Here is a 26,540-nt window from a genome sequence, read left to right as displayed (position 1 = left end):
ATACTGAGGAAGATGAACTTGACCTTTATGATGTCTTGGTGAGGAGGGGTTGGGGGCATGTTGGTACTTATGAATCTATAATGAACCTCCACTTTGTGTGTGAGTGTATGTGTTTCTGTGTAGATGTGTGTGAGTACTGCAGAGGTCTGAGCTCTTAGCTGAAAAAGGTCATCACCCAGGGGGGCACTGATACACCTTGCTGTATGCTCCCTCTTACTCAGTCTGAGATACCACCCAGCTGTCTGTCCTCCAAGCTCGAGAACCGGATCCCCGGGAATCTCCTCCTGGTTTGGCTTCTTGGTGTGATCGCAACTTCTTTGACTTAAGTGTTTCTAAAACCAAAGACTTAAGATGTAAAAAAGAGGTAGCATAGGAGAGTGCCAGACTGAGTGTGCCCCCCTAACAGATTCATACCATCCCTGCACTGTCTGTCACACTCTCACTCTACTGGTCTGACCATGTATTATAATACATGTAATAATATAATATTATATCATTTCATATTATAAAACATTAATATATCATATTATGTTATGTTATATGTTATATCATACTATCATTTATCATTATTTACAACAACTGAACAGATCATGTCTCTTTCTTTATAGTACCTTTTCACTATTCTCTATCTCTATATCCTGACATATCTATATATCCATATATATGTATTTATTTATTTATATTGCATGCTGCAACTGAACCGCCTCACAGTGCACGTTATATTCTGTCTCTTTATATCACCCTGGAATGACCCTGTTGCCATCTGTCATAATCACACCATGTCAGCCTGTCACTTCTGCACAACATGTCCTTACTGCCTGTATAATTACAGATAATTACACCATGTGTAACATTTGTGTATACTTTTAAATTCTATTCTTATTTTATGTATTTATTTCTATATTTTATTTGTAATTTACTTAAATGTTTCTCTATTTGTGCTCTATTATTCTTATACTTATACTCTTGCTACTATGTCTGTGTTGCTGCATCAACCGAATTTCCCCACAGGGATCAATAAAGAATTATCTTATCTAAATACAGATGTGGAGATTGTAAAATCATGCAATTCATTAATACATACCTTATTTTAATGAGTTCCTTAAAAAATGTGTAAACAACGGGGCTGTGGTGAGGAGGGGGCAACAACTCTGAATACTGTACTGCACATGATCTCTTCTACCTCCCTCTAAAGTATGACTACACTTAAGATACATCTGAGTTCTATATCTATATCTATCTTTATTATTTCCTAAGAGGTTTTTTTATTATAGATATATATAAATTTTAATATTTGGGGTTTACTACAGTATTAGAACATTTAGGCTATATTTCAGTTATACATCATTTCTTTCATTTTAGGCTGCTATTTGTGACTGTGGAGTAGAATGCCTGGAGGTATATTTTCTTCTAGTTTAAGTGTTTTCCGGTTCCTTCCTTGCTCTCTCAGACCTACTGCTGTAACTCCCACCAGTTCCTAAATTTGGGATCATCAAATTACACCCATGTATCTGTCTGTCTATCCATCATCTTAGACTGAAGAATCTGCAGCTTTTCATAGTCATAAATGATAGTAAATTATGAACATTTGGGTTTATCCTACTGATTGGATAAACAGATTAATTATCAACAAAATCAGCTGCAGCCCCAGAGACAAACTACTGCTGATTTTCAGCCTTCATTGGTGTGTACTGTTTAATTATCTCTGATTGAATTGATACATCTCTCTACATGTTGGCATGTAACAGAATGAAAAAGCAAAGGCATGACTGATAGCAGTTGAAAGATGGATCTGTTCTATTCCAGTGCCTCAGTGAACAAAGGCCTTGAGGCAGCATGAATAACACCATGACCTTGACTGCAGCTACATAGAATTTAGATGTTATTAGCAGCTGGGCTGTTTGATTCTGTGAATATAGACTCTTGCAGGTGATGATGCAATCAATAAATTATGGATTTATAGCAATGACCTTTAAATGACTTTTTCAGATGTGTATGTAATGAACTCCTTTTCTTATTTCAGTATTCAATCCTTTAAATATACCAAATACAAACTATTTTATCTGTTCATTTAATCTATTTACACCAAATAATCACCATATAATTCATTACATCACAACTTATATGTTGATATAGTCATATGCAATGACCTATACAGTGATAGGACAGTATCCATATCCCTCTCTTTATAACTTTCTTTATCACAGACTTAAACAACAGGGCTATCATACGCATCGCAACCTCAATAGAACAGGACATCACACATCCACTAAACACCCACCTCATCCCACTCCCCTCAGGATGCAGGTACAGAGCACTGAGGTGCAGAAGGGCTCGCCTTGGCAAGAGCCTGATCCCTGCTGTTAAAGCGAGCCTGAACAAAAGGCCTCACTGAATGATACAACTTTGTCTGAGTGTTGATGTATTTGTGGATAGTTTGTTGAGCTTACAGTGTATGTTCTTGCGATTGTCTATGTCTTTGGAAATGCAGAAAGGTGCTGTGGAAAATAATTTCCCCCAAGGGAACAATAAAGTCTAAAGTCTAAAGTCTTTATTGTGGAATTCATCAGGGCTTCTTTAAATGATATGTGTAGAGACAATGAATGAATGAATACAAGCATGGATGAATGAATGAATTAAAATGATATCTGATGGTTTTGCAGCACTAGCTGGAACAGATTTACTACACTGTCACTGATTATTGAACAATATAGACCAATCAACTGTGACCCTCAACTTCATTGGATTCTGTGTGAATACGAACAAAAAAACAGAAAACTCTTAAATGAATAGATACAAAAAAAACCTAACTAGTGGAAAGTTTTTAATGAGATTATAAAGAAGGAATTATGTGTAAAAAAAATCCAGTTGAACATTGATGTGACTTGTTTGTCCCATCTCTTTATTTTATTTTGATTCATTTTTTTTTATTCATTGATATAAAATACTTTTTCTTTAACATTGGCTTTGAAAACTTGTTTTTATATATATATATAAACTGTTCAATAACATTTAGAAGGTACATTTCCACCATGACCCTTCCCAGCTCCTCTGAACCTTCTCCATAAAAAGACAAAAATCCCCATGATGAACTCTTATAGCATCATAAAGCTTGTGATGAAAACAAGCATTTCCAGTGGAGGTAAAAGTAGATTATTAATTCTTAAATTGAGGCAGCTCCTTTAGACCACTGATACGGGGCTTTTTGTCAGTGTGCTGGTCCAGCTCAGGGGTCCCTTTGTTCCAGCTGCCACAGCAGATTTGGGCGTCTGTACGGAGGCCTGTCAGAAACAGGCTTATCTCTTGGGGGCCTCCCAGCACAAAGACCCATTTAGATACTCACAGAGAGTGAAATCTTCATTATATACCTCTTGAAAGAGAAACAGACCTCTGCTCTTTGAGTAAATTAATTGAAGACAAGTATTTTGTTTGGGTGGGAAGAAAGCTCCAAAACAAAGGAGAAGGAGCAGGCCTGGTCTTGTACAGTGAAACCTTTTATTGTTTGACATAGAGATGGCTGGGATACATTGATATCTAAGGTCTCTTTGTTACCATGAATTAAGATGATTTCCATTCAGAGAGCTGAGTATCTTGTCAATCATCTCTCCAATCTCTCCAATTCTCAGTTCTTCTTTAACTGCTCCGACAAGTTACCCAAAAACACTTTCACAAGATGTGAAAACAGCAACAACAGAATAAATTTCAAAGGTTTCCAACCATCCATGCTATTGTACATTCACTTATCTCTATATCATCCATCCACCCATCCATCTACCCACCTATCCATCCATCTGCTGGCCTTTCCCAGCCATGCCTGTAGTGAGAGTGTCAGTATATCTGCCATGGCGTCCTGCTGATGTGTATTGTGATGGGGTTGAATACTCAAGCTACCAATATGGCCTGCACCAATACTGGATTAGCCACAGTGGATTAGCTGGCTGCCCTCCTGCTGCTTATTCAAATATTGTTTCACGTATTGTCATCATTGGGGCAGAGCTGTGGCCCTGTAGCCTGCAAAGCTACAGAACATTCTCAAAGAAAAAAAAATATAGACAAAATGTCTTTTACTTCCATTTACCCGACAAAAGATTCGATTTTTCAGCGATGGGGAAATGTGGATCACTTAAGGATGGGAGAATACATTGGTGGGTTTCGGGGAGCGTCTACAGCCCTAGAACAAGGAGAAAAAGGGAGGATGGAAAGATGATGGAAAGCAAAACCTAACCAGGGCCAAAATCAGGCATGAAAGCGTGCCTTGATCTTTGATACATGGTGTTCTTCTTTTTTTCCCCACTCTCCCTTTCTCTCTTTCACCCTCACACATACACTTGGGAGTCAAGGCGATTGATGTGCTGCCTTTGATGGCCAAGAGAGGCCTATATTAACAGCCAAAAGACCATGATGAAAGGGGCTGAGAAAGAGAAAGAAAATGGGTACAAAATGTGTTATTAAAAAGAATGGCAACTCATGATAAATAGTTGAGATGGAGTGATGGTAACCAGACATCGGGCGTTCAGGGTTTGATGGTTTAACAGCAGCGGAGGAAAAGCTAAGGTAGACGGAGAGCTTACCGTGCTAGCCCGGCGGTAGTGGTGATGGCTGACGTTGGCTTGGTGGTTCCTGTATGTCATGCTGGTGGTCATCCTGTTAGAATAAGGCCAGTGAATGCACCTGCTGCACGTCCAGGGTTCAAATTGGTGATCCGAAGGTCTGGACGCCAGTGGACGTCCCATTGCAGAAGCAGTCGCCATCTTTGTCCCGTTGTTGTCTTGGATATCCTCTCCTGCGTCTTCATCCCTCCCTCTGTTCTTTGATCATACCTCCCCACCCTCGCTCTCTGCCGTATGACATCATCACGCAGCGGTATCGACGAGCATCAAAGAACCTGTGGGCAGGACTGTGTATCTGTCCGTCTGTGCATTTGAAAGGAGTGTAAATATGGAGCATAAAGGGTGCTGTAACCCCCCACCCGCTCCCTGCATCCACTGTTCTCCTCTCCCTGCAGATGGATGGTTTATTAGGCCAGTACCAAACTAAACACACAGATGCACACACCCACACCACCCAACTCTCAGACGGGTGTATCCCAAGGCCCCCTGCTGTGCCTGCAGCGTTTGATGATGTCTTTAACGGCTTCATTCATCTCAAAGCTTGTTCCTTTTACCCAACACTTTTTCATCTTCCTTATCCATGTGTCCCAAGCTGTTTTGGCAAACACAACTGTGCCTCTCAGTCATCTTTATGGCTAAAAGACAGATAATTCCTCCTCAAACTGATCTAGGAACACTCCTCCTCGCGTCTCCACCCCTCCTTCCTCCCACTTTGACTCTCATCCCCGGCTCTTTCTCTCTTACCTCCTACAGCTGGTCGGTACCATTTCCAATCCTGTTAAAGTTGTATGTCCTCTGGAGGAGCCCTTCTGTTTGTCTGTCATCTGCCTGAAAATCACATATACATGTTTCACTGTCACACTCTCAATCCTCTGCAGCAGCTGTTATCCAATCCAAAGAGATCTGCCCCCTAAAAACACACATCATTAGCAACAGAATACGCAGCGTTTCACCAACATTCATGTTCCAGCACACAGAATAAAGCCTGTCTTTCACACTATCAGCATATCTTTGACATACAGTTCATTTGAATAACAGATACTGTATTCTTAGGTCTGACCTAAAGAGGCAAAGTGGAAAGTACAGTTACAGGGCGAAGAAGGGGTTTAACATTTAAAGGACTAACTTACAAGTTGAGTAACAAAGTTTTTAAAGCACTACTTTGTGAATGCCAGAGATTAATATTAAAAACAACAACACTGCACCACATAGAAGAGATTCAAAGTTAGGACTTCAGTTATTCCCACAGCAAAACTAACTTTTTTTATTTTTAATGACTACATTTAGCGACTGCTACATTAGCTACATATCATAGTTTTGAAATAAAATATAGAATAGACATTGTGTCTGCTCATTAAGATACAATTTTTTCAATCATAAAGCCAGTTTGAGGAAAATGTTGGTTTTGATTCAGCAAAAGCTGGCATGGGCTAGCTGCTCTAAAGCTAGCTTCAACTTAATATATCAATCTTTTTCAAATGTTAGCTGTCTAATTAGCTAATCTGGGTCAAGCTAGTGGGCTTGTCTTGTTTGACTCTTTAGTTATTATACATTTTAAAGAATAATTTTTTTGTTTAGGTGAAACTGCTCAAATTTGATAAAGTCTGTGGACACTGTGGTTTGACTTTGAGATGCCGTACACACGTTAGTTGAGCTCAACATTAAAGTCATATCAAATGTCATAAAAATATGGAGCAAAAGATGTTCTCCCTTTGTGCTTGAATTTAATTTCTCTCTTAAAACACTGCTGTTGCGAAGTTTTACACTTGTTAAACTTTATTCTTAAATTCAACATCATACAGTAGTGTATCTTGCTATTAGCTGACACACTATTGTAAGCTAGCAAAACTATTAAAACTAAACCCAACATGTAGCTTACCAACAATACTGTGGCTCTATTAATGCAAATGTTGTTCTTCTACCATTATGTCTTTATAATACAGAGCATTTAAAATGCAGGTTTCCCAAAATATCAACTGAAATAACATTTTTAAGCTTTGTGGTGGTACTTTTTTATATCAGGGAGGATGTATGATACTACATTTGACTGAATAATAAAGTAAAATGCAACAGTCACCTCAGAATCTTCCTAACACTTGCAATGAGTCCAAATACAGCTTAAGACTTTGAGACCGTTGGTAATATGAGGAACAATTAGTGTGGAGGGCTGAAAACTACGTACATAGGGGGCTCATTAATTTTTTTTATTTATATAGTTTATTTGATGGGCCAATGCAAATGACATAGTGCAACTTCTGCTTATTAAAAACAGCTGTAGTAACTGATGCTTTGCATCTAGAGATTATAGCTATTGCTAGTTTCCAACTCCTGTCCCTAGTTAGGCTTTTAGTATATTAAAAGAAGACAGAAGGATTATCAAGATTACATAGAATAACATGCATACAATAACAGAAGACCACATACAAAAAATAACAACAAACTGTTATAGATCAGTATAGAAGAGTTTGAAATGCTCACACCTCTGATGTTGCTTTATAATAATAATAATACATTTTATTTATAAAGCACTTATTAAAACAGACGGGGGGGGTTATATGAGCTGGCAAGACAATTTAAGAGGAACAGCTGAATAAAGAGTAAAAAAAGAGTAAAAGAGAAACTGCTAAAAGTAATTAAAACAATAAAACAATTAAAATAAGTAAAACAAAATAAAAACAATGAGTGAATAAAAGTAGATTAAAAATGAATGTAGAATCGTGGATAAAACAATATTACAGGAATGCCTTTCAATAAAAATATGTTTTCAGCTGTGATTTAAAAAAAGAAGATACTGATGCCAGCTTTAACTCTTTTGTTAAAAGTCTTAATATATTGTGCTAGTTTTAGGAATTGTAACAATCTTGTGCAATATTGCTAATACTGTACTTTAGATAAATATATATTGGGTATAAAGATGCCATTGTTTTTTAATCGCAAGCTCTGTGAAAACAAGACCAGGGAGTGCAGCTCTACTGGTGCTAATACAGCATAAAATCATAGCAGAGTGAATACAAACAATCAAACTAAATATATTTATAATGTATATAAGTGTGTGTAAATATGTACTGTGTATATATATAATTGTATTGCTCTTATTTGTTTTCCTATGGTTTATGTTTGTATTTGCACTCCTAGTCTTGTTGTTTGCAAAGAAATAAAGATCTTAAACTAATAAAGGTCTGTAATCCATAAACCTCCTAGCCCTGCTCATCGTTGAAAAATAAATTAAAAAAAAGTAATTAAAACTGTTAAAATGTCACAGTTCCACCTTCTGTATTCACATCTTCCCCCTGTATGCCTCCCTGCTGCCTCTCTGCCCCCGCGTCACCTCTCCTGTCGAACTAATTGTCAAGGTTCTTGTTAGCATTATGCTCAATGTGCCTCTCTGCAGCCAAAGCCACCCAGTGATATGGAAAGCACCCTCACAAGGATTACACCACTCATGAGACTGAGTGGGTAAGTGTGTGGATGGGAGAAACAGCTCCTGAATTTGTTGCTCATTCACACTTTCTCTGCTCTCCTTTTGCTTCCACAGAAAATGTGTCTTTGCTTTCCTAAAACTGAGCCTCCCTCCTCCTCTTGTCCGTGTTCCCACCACGTAAACAGTTATTTACATTCAAGCAGCAACTTCATCTCAGGTATTAAGAAAACTAATTTCACCACATTAATAGACCCCTTAAAAATGTCCCCCTTATTTCATCCACAAATGACTGCTCTCGTAATCCTAATCAACTAAATCCTTCTGCTGGTTGCTCCCATTTTCAGGCACAAATATGAATGTTTGGAATCAATACGAGCACTCTTGGCCTACCTGTAGGATTGTTGGGGTAACAGCTAATGGCACCAGGCTGACAGGCTGGAGAGGGTTGATAAGCATTTCTCATTACTGAACCCCATTCACATAGCTGGCTGCCACACACATTCAACACATACACACAACCGCAGATGCTCACAGAGAAATAGATGTCCTCCAAACCATATTCCCATCAGCGTAACAATAGATTGAAATAAATAAAGAAATATTTGGTATGTGCATCTATTGACAATGTGTGTGTGTATGTGTGACGGAGGAGAAAGCATCTGGAAAGCTACAAACTGACACCTAGGGATGCACAAAACAACAGAAAAGCCTCACTACACAATTACTCGGCAGTAAATACCCATTTAGCAAAGCTCATAATCCCCTTTGGTGGTAGCTAACAGACGTTTAGGTTCTACTCAGCGGTCACTCTTGTGGACATAATTTATTATCATTCTAACGTCACGTTCACTGTCCATCTGTTAATGTCAGGTCAACTTTGCAGGTTTGCCATAAGTTGAGTTTGTCCACTGTCATATTTCATAACTCTCTATTGTATGGGACTAATTTACCACAAGGCCATGAAGGCTAATGAAAATCGTAGTTATAAATGCAGAGCCTCCAGTATCTAACTGTGTAAACTGTGTGAGATTGTGCATACAGCAATGTTACCGTCATGTTTGCACTATCAACAGAGTCACTTTACCCAGTACATGGCAGCTACTTCACACTTCTTTATCTCATTCATACCTACAAAAGTTATATTTAAACATATTTTACTCTATCATTGTTAGCTATTATTAAGCATATCTTCTCTAGTTTCATGTTAGTAAATATTCATCTTTATTTGTATTTTTATTTCTTTAAAAAAACATCACCAATTCCAGAAACATTGGGACATTGAGTAAAAGATAATTAAAGTTCAACATCGGCAGCAGCAGCAGCAGCAGCAGCAGCAGCAGCAGCAGCAGCAGCAGCAGCCCAGCTTCCAGGTTGAGCCCAGGCTAGGCTCAACAGCAGCAGCAGCCAGGCTGAGCCCGGGCCATGCTCAACACCAACAGCAGCAGCCACAGCCCGGCTACAAGGCTGAGCCCAGGCTAAGCTCAACAGCAGTAGCAGCAGGGCTGAGCCGAGGCCATGCTCAACACCAACAGCAGCAGCCACAGCCCAGCTACCAGGTCAAGCTCAGGCTAAGCTCAACATCAGCAGCAGCAGCCACAACCCAGCTTAATCAGGCTGAGCCCAGGGCAAGCTCAACAACAGCAGCAGCAGCAGCCGGGCTGAGCCCAGGCCAAGCTTAGCACCAACAGCAGCAGCCACTGCCCAGCTACCGGGCTGAGCTCAGGCTTCTCTCAACACCAGCAGCAGCAGCTGCTACAGTCCAACTACCAGGCTGAGTCCAAACATTGGCTCATATTGATTTAACTGGAATGGGGATTCTGGATTTGACGTTCAACTTCTTGCCGTTACTGGTTTGGGGAAGCTTGAGGGGCACAACGAACCCCCCTTTAAGAGCCATATGTATAGTATAGTAGGAAAGAAAGAAATAGGAAGAAAAGGGGAGGGAGGGCGGAATGCAGAATCGGAGAATGAAGGGGAGGAGAGGGATAGGTTTGAATTTCTAAGAGAGCCGGAAGAGGCATGGTTGAGGTGTAGTCCTGCTCCTGAAACCAAAGTTAGCATTTCCAATATGGTGACCCCCATTGATATGTTTCAAAACTCTGCTTCAGAAACAAATGGGTAACGTCACGGAGACTACGCCCATGTAATATACGTAGTCTATGTATTCCACAGAGGCTGGGTCTCTCAAAAAGAAGATGGAAAAAAGGTTACCGCTTTGTGAGAGACTGTCTGAGAGAAAAATCTGAATAATGTCCCTCAGCTTAAAACTAAATGGTGAGTTTTTCATCTACAGAATATAATATGAAAATATATATTTGCCTCATTTACATTTTTCATCCATTACTCATTTACCCTCGTCATGGTGGTGAATTTTCCCCAATGGGGAATCAATTAAGTTTTGGATCTTATTTTCAAGTAAAAATGAAGAAACAGAAATGATGGTGTTGTGCTTGGCATGCTTGCCTTTATTCCTCACAGTAAAGGAGGAACTAGCCTGGTCCCAGATCTCTAAAATCACTAATTATATCTCTTTTTTGTTCAGAGATTTATTAGAAATAAATAACATGATCAAAAAGGCAGTTTGTGTTAACTGTAACTTAACTATTCTGTATTATTCAAGAGTTAGAATTAGCAATGAGGACCCGAAAACCATCTCATTAATCCGTCCTGCAAATGGATTAGTTGGACAGAAAAGAGGAAAACAATGCTTCCTCACTATCGAGGTAATAGTTTTTGTAACCGATTATTAACTTCCTGATAAATGACCTCTACCAGCCACTTAAAAATAATAATGTAGAGGATGAGGCTCTGTTAGAGAAGGTGACGACAGGTACCTTCCTGCACAAACCAAAACGTTGCAGCATTTGAATCTGATTGTGTTGTTTCGATGTTTCTCTTATTAGCCATCGACTCTCAGTCAAATTAATTGAAATCACACCAAAACAGTTCTGAAGGAGCAGCCAAGTCTTAAGGTGAAAAGTTTAAATCAGCGACTAAAATATGTTTAAGGAAATATAACTTTGCATATCTTATAATAAAAATAGAGGTCTGTGTGTTTTCAAACCAAAAGGGGGCTTTACTAGTTATTTAAATGTCACAAAAAGCATAACAGGAGTACTCAAAACTCTCTGGTGCTCAACATTCACATCCTTGAAATGTTCATTCTGCACGGCCAGAGAGAGGTGGCTGCAGTGGCGAGGGGGTTGAAGCCATTGTTCGGGTAAAGTGAGACAAATGAGACCCTGGAGAGCACTACTTAGCCACTCATAAAGGTCAGATATGGAGCCACACCAATGGATGCTAATCCTGACCCCAGGGACTGTGTGCACATGCGCCTTTGGATGCAATTGTTTCACAGGCCTGTGACATTTAAACCTGAGTAAGTGTACAATCCTGGGTGGCAGAACAATGCGTACGTGTCTGTATGCCTGTTTGGCTGGAAAGCGCAGGGCTTTAGTTCCCACTGAGATTTAATTAGACATGGCCTTGGGGGCAATTAAAACATCAGAGGCCAGTTACTCTTGTAGACAACACAAAGTGGTCAGTACTGTAAACACTCTCTTGGTTTCACTTGTTCTGCTCCTGGTAACCATTTAAGACCATTTCATAGACTGTGTGAAACATTTTCCTAAGCATAATCTTCAAAATTACACATCTGCATGAATTATTTTCTTATAATGATCTATATGAAGACAGAAGTATATCACCTGACAGCAGGAGTATCATTAAGATGCAACCACTGTGATATCATTACGAGACATCACTATATGTGAGTCATTACGTAGGCGAGTCACACACTCTAATTGGTATTGCATTAATAACACACTGGCAGGCTGCAAACATCCAATCTTTTCCCCTTGTGTTGCAGCTATAAGCCTGTCAGCAGGTCACACTGATTGGAGCACCTGAGAGCCAGTAGAAACACAATTTGTGAGTTTTTAGCCCAATATGGTGGAGATAACGACTGACGGGTCACAACAAGAGTTCAGCACAAGTGTAATGAGCAGAAAGAAATTCACAATTTTGTTAATGTGTACGTGACAGAGAAAGAGAACAGTGTAAGTCCACAGTATGATTAATGCATTCACTGAATCCTAGAATAAACCTGGTTATACTGTACCATTTTCACTGGAGAGAATATATGCGACAGTTTCTCTTAAGTTTAGATGTTCAGTTTTTATTTTCCTACCCTAAAATCTTTTAACAGAGCTCGCCGTTCTCCTGGTGATATCTTCAAAAGGCAAACTATAAAAGTGTTCATGACCTTTGCAGAGAGACTCTGTGGACACAGAGAGACCCAGGATAATACTCTGATAGTACTACAAAAACATGAGCACAAATGATGGCCCAAAACATTCAAAGTGAGAGGATGAAAAACGGAGTCAAGACCTGTACAAACACTGGAAACATAAAACACAGCTCACATTTTTGGACATGTTCTTCAACTGATGTGCTGTAAATCCATTTAAACAGAGATACCAGAACAACTACTTTATGAAATTGGAGTCATGAGAATATGTTGAGACATACATATTTAAAGAGGCTGAATCTTATGTTTGCTTGTTTTTTGATGCTATCATCCTGTGGCAGAAGCATGAGGTAATATTTTCTTTTTGAGGCAGCAAGGTCAACTAAATATAAATGCTAATATTAATAGATTGAATTAAACGTATCACGTCTCCTCATATTCTCCCATTATAAAATCCCCTTAACGTATTCTTATGTTCGGTTGAGACATTATTGGTTTGGCTGTGACTTTGTATATGACCTCTATGATATCCATTTTCTGATATTGTTTTTATAAACTATATAATTTATATCATTTGTGTGTCTGCTATATGTGCTGATGCAATTTTTCTGATTTATTATTAATTTTGACTTAAGTTAAATGTTCAAACTTGGTTACTTCAGCAACAGTGAGGTCACTACTGAAAAATGTGCAGTCACAACCGAAACATGACATATTTACTCACAAATTAAGAATATGGAGTTATTAATGATGGTGTTATGAGTCTTTTTGATTCAGTGAGAATTAAAGCTAATTAATCTTCAAATTTGAAATTATTTTGATCACTCTTTTGCAATTTACAAAGAAAAAACTGATTCAAATGAGAACAAATCTAATACATAATGCTTGAAATATTATTTAAAAATTATTGTTTTTTTATGTGAAACCTTGGTATACAATTTTTAGAAATATGTTTATAAGAAAGGCAAAAACTATATCATTTTAAACCCTTAAATTATTATTATTTCTTGGTCAGAATTCCTTTTGTTTCGGCAGTGACAAATTTGAGAAAAATAAAATTTCCCAAAAACTCTCTAAAAATACAAAGTAAAAATCAAGAGTACAAATTTATGAAGTATGTACAGTTTCACTGTATGGACATATAAAAAGTTTTGATGAAAAAATAAATTGTTTTAGGATATTCTGAATCCTGACTTTGACCCTTTCTGTAGAATGGCCCATATACAATAGTCTATATCTATTTCTAACATCTTATCAAGAATTAAACAAGTTCAATAATTATTTTTAATGACCAAATATTTCTTAAAACGTAGGACTAAGTTTCTGGTTTCTTGTTAGCTTACAGGCTACACTTTAATGGTGAACCCCTGAAGGTATTGCTACTTCTTTAATTAGTAGTTTTTGGACGTCTTCGTGATGGGGAAGATTTGAATAGCTTCGAGATTAGTTAAGACTACAAAACTTTACCAACTCACTTACCATCATTGTAGTGACTTAGCATCGCTTGTTGCAGATGTGACTCCTCCAGTTCATCCCTTCCATGCTTTCCCCTATGGGTCCCCGTTTGTAAAGTTATGCACACCCAGAATAAAAGCAACATTTCTCCACATTTAGCTCGTAAACGTCATAAAAATGTAGAGTGAATTTTTAAATATCACTTTTTTTAATCACATTTAATTTTGTTGTGAAAAAAAAATTAAGTTAAAATCATTCTTAAATCAAAAAGCAAAATATAAATCTAAATGTTAAAAATAAATGCATATAAATATGATGCTTTAGTTTTGGTACTTCTGCTATTTATACAGTCTATGGTGAATTTGCTCAATTTTTAGGATTGCGGAGCAACATTTAAACTTTTAGATTTATGTTCAATATTTAGATATATATTTAACATTTAGATTTATGTTTAACATTTATATTTATATTCAATATTTAGATGTATTTTTTAACATTTAGATTTATGTTTAACATTTAGATTTATATTTATATTAATCATTTGGATTTAAAAATGATTTTACCTTAAAAAAAAATTCACAACAAAATTAAATGTGAAGAAGTTCACAAATATTCCTTTAAGTGAGATAAAAAAAATTCACTCTACATTTTTATGTTGTTTTGGAGCTAAATGTGGAGAAATGTTGCAGTTATTTTCAGTGTGCACAACTTTACAAACGGCACCCCATATTCCCCTACATGTGGGCTACCTTGTGAATTCACTGCACCATTCATTAAAAACTGCTCTTTAAATTAGGATCACTGTCAAATGCATTAAAGTTAAACATACACTGTTGTTTCTGAGAGTGATGAAGCAAAGACAATGATCTTTGAGATCATGAAAAATATGGATTCAAGACACATTAATGTGCATTAGCACCAGCTACCAAAAAGATGACTATGTGTCTACATAATAAGGGACTGGCTCCATCTTGTGGTTTAATAATGAACCATCTGTTCAAGAAAGTTGGTAGGAGTGTGATGATGTAAAACAAGGCATGGTGTTGAATGGTAGGGTCAGTGGTCTTGTATTTTTGTGCAGTTCATCAGGAGCTGCTGCATTGCTCTCCTTTCAGCCCATAGTTGAGTTAAATGATCTACATCCTAAAGCTGTGAAGCTGCAATCTTGGGTACTTACTTTACTAGGTTGATGTATTTTGATGTTTTATTTTGAAACCTCTTCAGCTTTCCTAAATGTTGTGCCGTATAATGTAGCATATTGAGTGATGAAATGAGACGAAGTCAAACACACAGGAACCTTTAATTCAGGGAATGCTTCAGGAAACAAGTTACACAAAATGAGACATCAGTTATCCCGAACAAAACTCTGTCTTCCTTGGAGTAAAAACTGCAAAAATAAAATGACATTGCAGTTCTAAATAAAATTCAGTATTAAGAAAATGAGCTGAGCTATGAGCTGATGGAACATTGCCGTAGAGACAACATGTATATTTAATTCTAAATCATTGCTTGTTAAAATGTACATTGCAATTAAGTTGGAACCGAGGCATTACAGAGGGCTATATGAATATGTAAAAGAGATTAAATCACACAAGGATTGCAGATGTTATTAACTTTTGCCTGTTATCTGTCAAGTAATGTTGTAAAACTGGAAACAAATCTCCCTGCCTTCCTTTAAAAAAACAAACGTAAGATGAGATGTTTGAAGAAGAAAGAAAGAAATTCTTAATCTACAAGAATCTCTCTAAATGAAAGCTGTTACTCCCCGTCACCTTCACCTTTCTCAACCTCCTTGTTGTCCTTTGGCAAATCTTTGTTTCCGTTTTCCTCCTCCCCTTTCTTCCCTTCTTCCTTTGTCTCCTCTTTATCTGGTTTCTCCTTCTCCTCAGCTGTGTTTGTTTCTGTTTTTGCTGTGGCCACATCAGGCTTTGGTGTGTCCTCTTTCCCTACTTCCTGGACATTGTACTTTCTAAACAGTGTGTAGTCCTTTACCACACTTAGGCAGCACACAGCTCTGATGACCTCCACAATGATTGTCAGTTCTGGGTTGGTCAAATCAACCTTGTTCTTTGGATTCATCTTTCCCACTAGACCTGGAAAAAATCAAGAAGGATGAGTCTGTTTTGTTCAGATTAAAAAAGTAAACATCGAACATTTTAGCAGATTAAATTATCAGATCGCATTAGTTACATGAAACAAATTCAGTCAGACACTACCTGCGATAGATTTGATGATCTCATCTCTCTTGTTGTGGCTGCTGTTGCGGGCCTTGAAGGCGATCTGGTAGGTAGCACAGTTTGGGGTTTTGAACCAAGGCTCCAGGTAAGTGGTCAGGTACTTCACCATGTCGTCCTGGAAGGCTTTGCATGTTCCAGTTACCTAGAGGAGACAAGAGCGGGGATTAGTGACAGCAGATGACAGAACTTAAATTAGTTTAGCCATGATGTACACTACCGGTCAAAAGTTTGGACACACCCTCTCATGCAAGGTTTTCCATTTATTTTAATTATTTTCAACATTGTAGATTAATACTGAAGACATCAAAACTATGAAATAATCTGGTTTTGCCATAATCTGGATTACAACAGTAGTCAAACAGGGCTATCAATTGTGTACTAACCCTACCTCTGAACAACACAACTGATGGTCTCAAACACATTAAGAAGGCAAGTCATTCTACAAATGAACTCTTGACAAGGCTCATGTTAATTAGAAACCATTCCAGCAGACCACTTCATGAAGCAGACTGAGAGAATACCAAGAGTGTGCAAAGCTGTCATGAAGGAAAAAGGGGGCTACTTTACAGAATCTAAAATATAAAACATATTCTGGTTTGTTTAACACTTTTTTGTTCATTAAATAATTCCATATATGTTCTTTCATAGTTTTGATGTCATCAGTATTAATCTACAGTGTTTCAAATTATTAAAATAAATACAAACCCTTGAATGAGAAGGTGTTTCCAAACTTTTGACTGGTAGTGTATACTTTAATAATAAACCCCAAGAAACATAATAACCCTGCTGTATGTTTGTGCATTTTTAAGTGTTAAATGTAAATGTCAAGTCATGCATCATTGTCAAAATCACAACCTTCCATGTGATAAGCAAACAAACTTATTAAACTCAGGTCATTGAGCTAAATCACACCAAAAAATCAGGCAATAAGATGTGTTTTTGCTTCTCACCGGGAGCATCCGAAGGATCACGCGTGACTTCTTCTTCTTAGTCGTGTGGAGATCAGACAGGATGTTATGAACCAACTTGTCAGATTCTAAAAGAAAATTAAAAAAAATAAACAAATTGCTGCCAAAGCCATGAATCATATCAACTATTTGTTAAACCAAAGGGTCTTACCCAGCTGTGATGTTCTGATGAAGATCACATTGTTAGCTCCACTATCACAAGCCTGGAAGCGCCTCCTCTGTTTGGTTCTGGATGCTTTCAGCTGTGACACTTCCTTCTTCAGAGCTTCAGCAACATCTTCCTCCTCCTCATCGTCGTCGTCTTCTTCTTCTTTGCTGCTGCTGCTCCCATTGTTATCTTGAAACTTGGATCATGAAAGTTGCACTTAATGGATACGCCAAGTAATGTCAGAATATCATGTAGGCAAGGCAAAGCTCCTTTTATTGCTTACCTTACACTACCGACAGGATAAGAGACTGGTTTACATGATCTCAGTTTACTTAAGAGAAAATATTCTGTATATTTATTTTGGTTAATTTTTTTTTTGTCAGTAGACACATTCATTGAGAAGTATGCGAAATGTTAACAAATGCTTGTGTGTTTATGGACAGATATATCTGATGCCTGCTTCGAAAAAGCAATATATCCCCTCTACTTTTCAATAGTCTCCTCTTTATCAATCAATCAGACTTTATTTATAAAGTGCTTTTCATACAATGGCATTGTAACACAAAGTGCTGTACATAAAAACAACCTAAAATAGAATAAATTAAGAAAAAGATCCCACCCCAAGCCCGACCCCGAACCCACCCCACAATCCTAAGGTCAAGAACACAATATATGCAACAATATTAATAAAACAATAAAAATAAAATAATAAATAAAAAAAAGAAGTAGCTAAACAAACTGAGCTCTCCAAATATCTTAAGGAGGAAACACTGGAGGTAAAAAATGATGTTAAAACTCAACCCAAGAAATTAAAATCACCAAAATAAAATCAATTTCTAAGATAGTAAAACATTAAAATATTAAACCATTAAAAGAAAATAATATACTATGCTTAAAATAAATACATAAGTAGATAAATAAAGTAGAATAAAAGTGACTAAAATTTGAACTAGATAATAAATAATTAAATAAATAAATACATAAATAAATCAATGAATAAATCAATAAAACTGAAGCTGAAAAACAGAATAAACTCAGTTAAAAGCAAGACTAAAATGTGGTTGAAGATGTTGTCATGGATTATTGATTTTTTAATTTTATTTTTGCTGAACTGGAAATAATTCCTGTATAATTTTGACCATGCTTCAACAACTTAGATCTCTATGTATGTGAAGTATATATGATCATGTAGGCTGAGTATTGAAGAGCTGGGCATGCTGATAGGCAGGATATACACAGTACTTAACATTTTAAGTTCATGTCTCCTATATACAAAATAATAATGAAAGAGGGGAACACTGGACATTAAGGTACTTCTGTCCTCACCTTCTCAGGCCCATAGAGCTGGTCTGCGTACTCATTGAGCAGGTTAAAGGCCTCTGCGGTGCACTTTCTCTCGTTCATGTTGCATGTGATGAGGATCCCCTCCATGCCCACCTCCAGAGAGGAGCTCTTGAACCGCTTGCTGGGTTGCCCACCCCCGTACCTCTTCTTGCTCCTCTTTCTCGACTCGTTTGAACCGGCCGACATGTTCGCAGAAAGGCTTCCTGACTGTAGAATCAGAATGTGGAGTGCAGATCTGAAGTGCAGAGGTCTTGTTTTGGTTATTCCCTCTCTGGTTTATTAGCCGCTAGCTTAATAACTGAGGTTCACTCACGCTTCACAATGTTACGAAAAGAACAACTAAAACATAAAAACCACGTCCTTACTAAAATGTTACAGCCTGTTCGTTTTAACTTAAGTTCAGATCGAAACTGTGGAGGTTTCAACAGGGATCTCATTCAGACACACAACATAGCCAGAGAGCATAGCACGTTTTTTGGTTGACCTGGACGGTGGCTGAAGAGGGACAAAAGTCTTCGACGTTTTCGCGAAACGTTGCGCAGTTTTGTATTACAGCCTACAGGCGATGTCTGTGTGCATTCTGTATGCTCTATAAAATATAGCTTATTATTTTGAATGAACGAATCTGTATGAATTATTTTTCTGTTACTTTAAATACACTTTGATGATAATTCTTAAAAACCCTATGCAGGCAGATACTTTATTCTACACTTTTAATTTAAAAGATGTATAAGAATCATAAAAAAATACCTACCAATGCATTATTTATTAGTTTAAAGGCACTTACATTTTATGATTTAGTGGAACACAAAACTGCACATGTAATGTACAAAGCAAAGCATAATTTACTTCCTAGCTGTGTTCAGAGGTTGTTTAAAATCAGAGAAATCAGGTATGACTTAAGAGGAACAGGTTTTTTTTTTTTAAAGCAAAGACAAGGACAAATATAAAACAGAGGTGTGTATCTGTTAGAGGGGTGAACTTTTGGAACAGTTGTGATGAGGAATTAAAAATGTGTAACTCCCTTTGTGTATTTAAAAAAATGCTTAAAAACAAATATATGGATGAAGTATAAACTGTTGATTTAAATTAGATTCCACTGATATTTCTGAATTGCTGGTTGTTGAGATTGAAATGTTTTGGGATTTAGTTTTTTGTTTGTAAGTTTCTGAATGAAACGTTTGAAGATTGCTTTGTTATAAAATAACATAACGAACTGCACAATGTTGCCTATACGGTGTAAGTTAGGCAGGATAAGCCTTGGCTTCAGCCTACACCTTTTTGGTCAGTATGTGATTGGCTAAAATATATGTGGATGTGTATGCATGCTCTTTTTTTGTGTTTTTGTTTGTTTTTTCTCTTTTGAAGGATTCATGTTTTGTAGTATATTTTGTATTGCACTGTTTTCTATTTGTTATTGTCTGTTTGGGACTCCCTTTAAAACGAGATGGCAAATCTCAAGGGGTTTATCCTAATAAAATAAATTTCTTATATGTATGCATGATTGTACTTGTGTATGTATGCATGTGTATGTGTACGTTTGCACGTACACGTTGATATGTGTGTACGTATATGTCTATATATATTTTCTTGATTGTTTGGTTTTTGTTTTCATTTGTGATTTTTACATGGCTCCTATGTTGTGGAGGGAAGTGTTGGTTGTTGATGCAGACCAAAATAAACCTAATCTATCTAAAGCAAAACTAAGAGACATTATTTTCCCATGTTTAACATTGAAAAAAAGTCGTACAACTATTTCATTGAACATTTCATTTGGTATTCAAAGCACATATCATAGCAGCATTTTACATGTAAAGTTAATCAACAGTTTAATAAAATAAATAAAAATCATATCAACAACATCACATTATCAAATGTAGTTAGTTAATCTCCATGGCCATTCATGCTGACTTTACCTTTTCATGTTAGCAAAAAATTGTGTTACTAATAGTCCAACAATCAAATGTGTTCAATATCTCATGATGACAAATGTATAAAGTTAAAGAGGACCGTTTGAGTTGATACAAGCTTATAAGCACTCAAAGACAGAATTAAAAGATAATGTGAACATTCACTGTGTCAATGAAATAGCAGCTTTGATACTTACTTCCATATTCAGCTCATACCTGAAAAAGCTTGTCTTCCTCTTCAGCATTTACAACATAAAAAGTCAAACAAGATTAACAAATGTTGAGGAGCAGTCCTTGTGGAATTCAACTCTGCACTGGTCACATCAGTCTGTGCGATGTGATCAGTGCACCCTCAGATTCCTCCCCACAAACAGCTCAGCAGCTCTTTCTCATCACTGACCTCTGCTGTGGACCGAACCTCAGCGTCGAGTTCATCTGACAGAGTGAGACAGACGACCTCACAGCCGGAGAGGACACTGAGCTGCTCTTCATCAGCGCTGACTCCCACTTAAAGAACTCACACCCCTTCTTGATCTGTCCTCCGCTGCCTGACCGGCGGACGGGACAGCAGTAAAACCCTCTCCCTTGGTTTGGACCACCGTTGGACACAACTTGCCGTTTGGCACGACGCCCGCATGCACACAGAGGGGATGTGATTTTCTGTCCTCCTTTGAATGTCACAGGATTCAAGGAGCGATTGGTGCGTGAGGAGAGCGTGTTGGTGGACAAAGAGGAGAGGGCATTCTTTGGGGTGTTGAAAGAGCCACACATGGAGGAAGAGGAGGGTTTTTCAGGGTCAGTGTAGATGGTAAAAGAAGACTTAGGAGTGTCTTTGTGTTTTGTGGGTTGGGTGATGACCGGTTTGGGTTTTACAAATGAAGTATAAGGGGTGGAGGTCTTCTCTGGGATGAAGGGTTTGTGCCTGAACAGAAAGGGTGTGTTTGCTTTGGACTTTTTATTGCTTCCATTGGACTTCTCTCGTACTTGTGCAGAGGTTTGAAGTCCTGCTTTGTGCAGGTTAGATTTGGAGTTCAGAGGTCTTGGCACAGCAAAATTAAAGCTGGACTCTGAGACTGTTGAATGCTGCCCGATTCCTTTAAAGGCATTGGAGTCATTCATGTGGGATCTCGTGTTATTTGCACATAAAGAAGTTGCTGATGATTCACCTGTCTTCGTATGAGTTGCTGGGTTGTTGCTGAAGCTCACTCTTCCTCTTGTATTGTCTTTTAATGTGACATGATGGCCTGCTGAGTGTGTATATTCAGGCTCTTCCCCTACATGACATCTGCTGTCAAAACCTGACACATACTCATCATCAAACCCTCCCTCTCTTTCACTGATAGATTCACTATCACCCTCCACCACCACATCATCATACGACCCACATCTGTCTTCTGTCTCCACAAAAACTTCTCCACCTTCCTCTTCCTCCGCATCTCCTCCTGCTGTGTTTGAGAGTCGGTTTGTCTGAGGCAGATTAGGAAGGCAGCCCACAGTAGTCGAGCACAGGAGAAGGCTGCTGCTGCTGCTGCTGTTATTACTGTGTGGTGAATTTATCATAACAGAAGAGGAAATATTGGTGATAGACTCTGCTGTGAAAGACCTCCTGCTGTGTCCCCACAGGGAGGCAGCTGTCCCGTTCAGCAGAGTCTTTGGTGAGATCAGGCTTTGACAGACTGAACCTGAGTTCTCCTTTGTGTCTGAATCCTTTGTCATTTTTTGTACACCAGATTTTATGTCACAGAGTTTCGGAGGAATCTTGCATGATGAGGGTTTGCTGGTGCTGAGTGTGTTTTCCTCTCTACTGGTGCTGTTTTTTTCTTTCTTGTTGTCTGCAGTTGTGTTTCCAAACACAGGTTTAACCATTAATGGAGTCTATAAGAAGAAGATAAGAGATTTAATCAGTAACTCATAAAGAATCATCCATCATTTAATGTCTGATTTGTAATGTAAAGCTCTTTATTCATAAAATATTCATAATAACATTTAAAAATCCACATTTTCATTAAAAAAAGCTTCAGTCCAAACAAAGACTCCTGCTGTGTTGTCATCATCCTTGCGTACAACGAAGAGAGGTCGGGGATTTTAGGAGTTTGGATTCAGCGCCCGACGAGCACTCACCTTCACCAGGCTCCTGGTGATCTTCATCACACAACCATCCCTCATCATCCTCGCTGCCAACTGAGCTGTATTTCTGGAATCATCCAAACCTGAGAATAGATGTGAAATGTTAAACACAGGATTAGATCAAGTCCTTCTTTTTTTAAATTGAAGCACATTAAGAAGATTTTTTTTTCATACCCGAGTGTTCTCTTCCTGAAAACTGTATTCCTAGATCCTGCAGCGCCCCGTTCAGTCCTTTAGGTTTCCTGTCATAAAACAACTTAAATACACAAATAAAAAGGTTAGTGCTGCAATGATGAGCGGATATTCGGTAATTCAAATAATCATGAAGCAATTCAAACTTTTCTTCATATTAGTAACATCTTATATTTGAAGTAAGATTAAGATTAAGAGTCATTTATTGTCATTTTTGTTCACATAAAAACAAAATTGTACATATATATAAATATACACATATATATATGTATATATATATATATATATATATATACATATATATGTATATATATATATCCAGACCTAAATAAAATCTGATTTAAATTTCCTTTATGTATTTACTTTTCTATTCTTCTTTTTTTTTTCTTTCTTTTTTTTTTTCTTTTCTCTGTTTATTCTTGTCGACGTTGTAGATTTTTTTCTTTGTACATTTTATTTAAAGTGTGTTTCTGCATTGGGTATCAAATCCTATACTCAAGGATGAGTTAAAAATGAGCCGTTTACTTACAGAAGATAGTCTTATATATATTTAAGAAAACTCATCCAATGCTGACATGCTGCCACGTCTTTGTTTTGTCTTGTTTTGTTTCCTTGTTATTGTTTCTTTGTGTGAAAAATATTAAATAAAAAGTTTAAAAAAAGAAAAAAGAAAATTGTGTTTCACACATCCCCCACTCAGTAATTCAATCCAACACAATAAATAAAAACTAGGACTAATAAAAGCAGAAATAAACAAGCTAAATGTGTGTTTAAAATAGTTTAAAACAATAAGCTATTATCAAAAAATAATTTAAAAGAGTATTAAACACTTCTGTCCGTGTTTCCTTCAAATTAAATCAAATATTTTTATGTTTTTTAATTGGTACAGTGAAATATATAATGACCTCTTTGAATTTCTTGATGAAGGAAAGTAAATTAGCAGTTTTGCTAAACCTTTCTGATTTTTTTTTGGTGGGTACAGTAAGCACAAGTGAGAAATCTTCCAAGAACAACAGAGAAACTAAATGTTAAATAAGTGACTGTGAGTAAGCGTCTCTTTACCCTGTAGGTGCTCCTCAGGTCTATCCAGCTGTTCAGCACATCCGGTTTATAGAGCTGCTTGCGTTTACACTCATACTGCAAACACACTCCAAGATCCCAGTCTGATACACAATGCAGATAGAAGCACAACAAAATAAACAATGTGTTCAGCTAACAATCATTTTTCATATTTAAAAAGTCAAAGAGGTGACACTGCCTTGCCGCAATGGCAGGAAAGAGTGCTCCTCAACAACTGAGGCACACATCTAGAGTAGACTCAGGAGGATTCAATACCTGAAGGCTACTAAAAGTTTAAAACCAGGGCGGTTGACTTTTACCTGACCATGTGACAAAGGTACAGAGTTTCTGAGAAGGTGTAGAAGGTTTCTGTTGTCCTTTCAGAAAGACCACACCCCTCTCCAGCTGAAGCTTTTGCAACCAGCGGCTAAACCGAGAAAGGCAGATCTGAAGGGGGATCCCTGCCTCAACTTGCACCTGTAAGACAAAGAAATTAAGCTTCCAGATGTACTGTGAAAGGATGTAAAAGACAAGGAATCAAACAGCCTATTGATATGATTTATAGGGGCGTATTTTTGTTTTAATACACACCTGTGTGATCCCCGTCAGCTCAGTGCAGAACTCGGACAGCATTGGGTGTTCTTGAGGTTGAACATAAGTGTGAAACTCAGACTCTATCTCCCCTGAGGATGTGTTCAGCAGAACAGCAGGAAACTCGACTGTACAGGAGAAAAGAAAGGAACAAGTCAATGGATCTATCAGTAATCAATGTGAAATAAGACAAAGAATCAAGACATTATGTATACAGGGTTACTTACTAACTTCCTGGCTGTAGTTGTTTTTCTCTCTCCAGCAAGTTGATTCAAAATCAATCACAATGAGGTATGAAAAGGTTTGATCTAAACAAAAACAAAAAAGAGAACCTTAAAGTCACAAGCTTACAAGTATACAGTGTGAATGTCTGTGAAGGTTCTCAGTCAATCCAAAGCTTGATCCATAAAGCAGTCCAGTTGCCTTACGGATTAAGCTTTGGATTACAGTGTAAATAGGAACAGAAAGTTGGCTAAGTGAACATGAAGTATCTGTATAAACATTGTCAATCAAAATAATCACACTTACTTGATGTTAGTGATTTCTTTGATCCATTAGAAGACTGACTCCGCTGCCTCAGTAATCCAAGTTCTCTGTGGAGATAGAGAAAATAAAATTGGGATCAAATTAACCTAGTTTTAAAATATTCAGATTCAGACAACTTTGTTGATCCCAAGAAGAGCAAGTCATTTATAGCTTACCATACAACATTTAACATTTACAACACATCCATCATATATACATGCTACAAGTCATAGGTCACAAGTCAAGCACCAGATCTACATGGGACCAGAGGGTCTTTTAGAGGACAGCTATAAGTTAATGTAAGAAATAAATGACAGTAAAATAGAGTTAGAGTTTAAAAGCCTGATGGATAAATAATGCTCTATCACTCACTCCAGTATTGATGTATTAGTTTGCCATTTTAAGATTCAAGAGTTTATGTTTCATTATCCCCATTTATCTGCATACACAGACTTAATGTTGCTTTCCCATCTCACAGCAGTGTAGCAGAAAATAACAGAAAACCAGACCAAAAACATGGACACATTGAGGCCACTACAATCCCTCACGTTTTAGTCTCCTCGTTTGTTTTTGTTTAGGTTTCTGCTAAGCTAACAACAAACACTAATGGCTAATCGGTTACTTACTTGGCCAGTTTCTTCGTAGACATAACGTAATCAGTAACTTGAACATAGGAATCAAACTGTATAAAATATAAAACATTCAAAGAACTTTGAGACTCGATAAAGGAGAAACAATCGCGCTGGTTTTTGAATTTCAATCCATCAATCCGTCTGGGTTCGATTACTTTGGGCTGCTAGTCAACGTAATCAACGGCAGACAGAAATAGTCGATCACAGACAAGTTGGATGGATTTCATCGAAACTGAACGAGATGGATTTCCGGTACTACACTATTTGACTTCAAAATAAAAGTCAAGGGTATTTGAACCAGGAAACGGACCATATTTTGACATAAGTGAACCATATTTGTACACCAGTAGAGTAACAGCCTGGTCTATGATACGTAGCTTTTTTGTTTCTGCATTTCTAGGTGCAAACATTAAATTATAGTCTGTACTACGGTGGCCCTGAAGGACAAAACCAATTTACAAAAGATGACACACCTTTACAAAGTTGGAGAACGATCTACATTTTGGAAAACATTTTTACATTTTATCAAACAAAATTACAAAATCAAAACACTTTTACCAAGGCCAAAACAAATTTACATTTAAGAAGACAAATTTACAAAATCAAAAAACACTTTTACAAGCAGTGAGAGAATTTAAAAAATGACCCAACACTTTTACCATTTCTGAAACAAACTTACATACATTTTTAACGGAAAGGGAATGTTCCAAATACTGGATGTGATCCGGGAGTGATCAAGTGAGGGGGTCATTTACTTTGTTTGGATGGAGAGAAACCAAACGGAGCGATGTTTGGTACTGGTACTTCATTTGGTACCGGATCACTTCTGGTGTTTGGTACATTCCCTTTCTGTAAAAAAAAAAAAAATGAATGTGAATTTGTTTCAGAAATGGTAAAAGTGTTCTGTTGTTTGTGACATTGTCTCACCGCTTGTAAAAGTATTTCATCTTTTGTAAATTTGTTTTCTTAAATGTAAATTTGTTTTGGCCCCTGTAAAAGTGTTTTTAAAAATTTAATTTTGTTTTATAAAATGTAAAAATGTTTTCCAAAATGTAAATTTGTCTCCAACTTT

At 37.3% G+C, this 26,540-nt stretch overlaps 2 protein-coding genes and 1 long non-coding RNA gene across 3 annotated transcripts; all 3 read right to left on the bottom strand.

Moving 5' to 3' along the window:
• Positions 1 to 3,476: 3,476 nt before the first annotated feature.
• Positions 3,477 to 13,870, bottom strand: LOC117815850. Its single transcript, XR_004631859.1, has 4 exons — positions 13,760 to 13,870; positions 5,355 to 5,438; positions 4,572 to 4,913; positions 3,477 to 4,411 (listed from the first exon to the last, which is right to left on the bottom strand). It is a non-coding gene; the product is annotated as an uncharacterized LOC117815850 (long non-coding RNA).
• A 1,146-nt stretch (positions 13,871 to 15,016) lies between these two features.
• On the bottom strand, positions 15,017 to 18,951 carry thumpd1 (THUMP domain containing 1). The gene is made up of 5 exons (XM_034688513.1): positions 18,415 to 18,951; positions 17,092 to 17,284; positions 16,923 to 17,008; positions 15,952 to 16,114; positions 15,017 to 15,828 (listed from the first exon to the last, which is right to left on the bottom strand). The coding sequence occupies exons 1-5, from the start codon at positions 18,616 to 18,618 to the stop codon at positions 15,494 to 15,496; spliced, it is 981 nt and encodes a 326-aa protein (XP_034544404.1). The 5' UTR covers positions 18,619 to 18,951; the 3' UTR covers positions 15,017 to 15,493.
• Positions 18,952 to 20,187: 1,236 nt separating this feature from the next.
• On the bottom strand, positions 20,188 to 25,680 carry eri2 (ERI1 exoribonuclease family member 2). Its single transcript, XM_034688788.1, has 9 exons — positions 25,463 to 25,680; positions 24,840 to 24,904; positions 24,539 to 24,619; positions 24,312 to 24,439; positions 24,041 to 24,197; positions 23,724 to 23,824; positions 22,644 to 22,725; positions 22,464 to 22,552; positions 20,188 to 22,217 (listed from the first exon to the last, which is right to left on the bottom strand). Exons 1-9 carry the CDS (start codon positions 25,483 to 25,485, stop codon positions 20,718 to 20,720), a joined length of 2,226 nt encoding a protein of 741 aa, XP_034544679.1. The 5' UTR covers positions 25,486 to 25,680; the 3' UTR covers positions 20,188 to 20,717.
• Positions 25,681 to 26,540: the final 860 nt, after the last annotated feature.

Source organism: Notolabrus celidotus, chromosome 7, assembly GCF_009762535.1.
Source record: "Notolabrus celidotus isolate fNotCel1 chromosome 7, fNotCel1.pri, whole genome shotgun sequence".
Lineage (NCBI taxonomy): Eukaryota > Metazoa > Chordata > Actinopteri > Labriformes > Labridae > Notolabrus > Notolabrus celidotus.
The sequence above is the reverse complement of the archived record's forward strand: the minus strand, read 5'-3'. Positions and strand labels throughout refer to the sequence as shown.

Excerpts from the sequence above, each read along its gene's own strand:
- eri2 (XM_034688788.1), bottom strand. The coding sequence starts at position 25,485 with ATGTCTACGAAGAAACTGGCCAA. Across the intron at positions 24,905-25,462 it reads TCTACGAAGAAACTGGCCAA|AGAACTTGGATTACTGAGGC; the intron begins GTAAGTAACCGA and ends CTATCTCCACAG. Across the intron at positions 24,198-24,311 it reads AGCTGACGGGGATCACACAG|GTGCAAGTTGAGGCAGGGAT; the intron begins GTGTGTATTAAA and ends TTTGTCTTACAG.
- thumpd1 (XM_034688513.1), bottom strand. The coding sequence starts at position 18,618 with ATGTCGGCCGGTTCAAACGAGTCGAGAAAGAGGAGCAAGAAGAGGTAC. Across the intron at positions 17,285-18,414 it reads AGCTCTATGGGCCTGAGAAG|TTTCAAGATAACAATGGGAG; the intron begins GTGAGGACAGAA and ends TCATGATCCAAG. Across the intron at positions 15,829-15,951 it reads GATCATCAAATCTATCGCAG|GTCTAGTGGGAAAGATGAAT; the intron begins GTAGTGTCTGAC and ends GATTTTTTCCAG.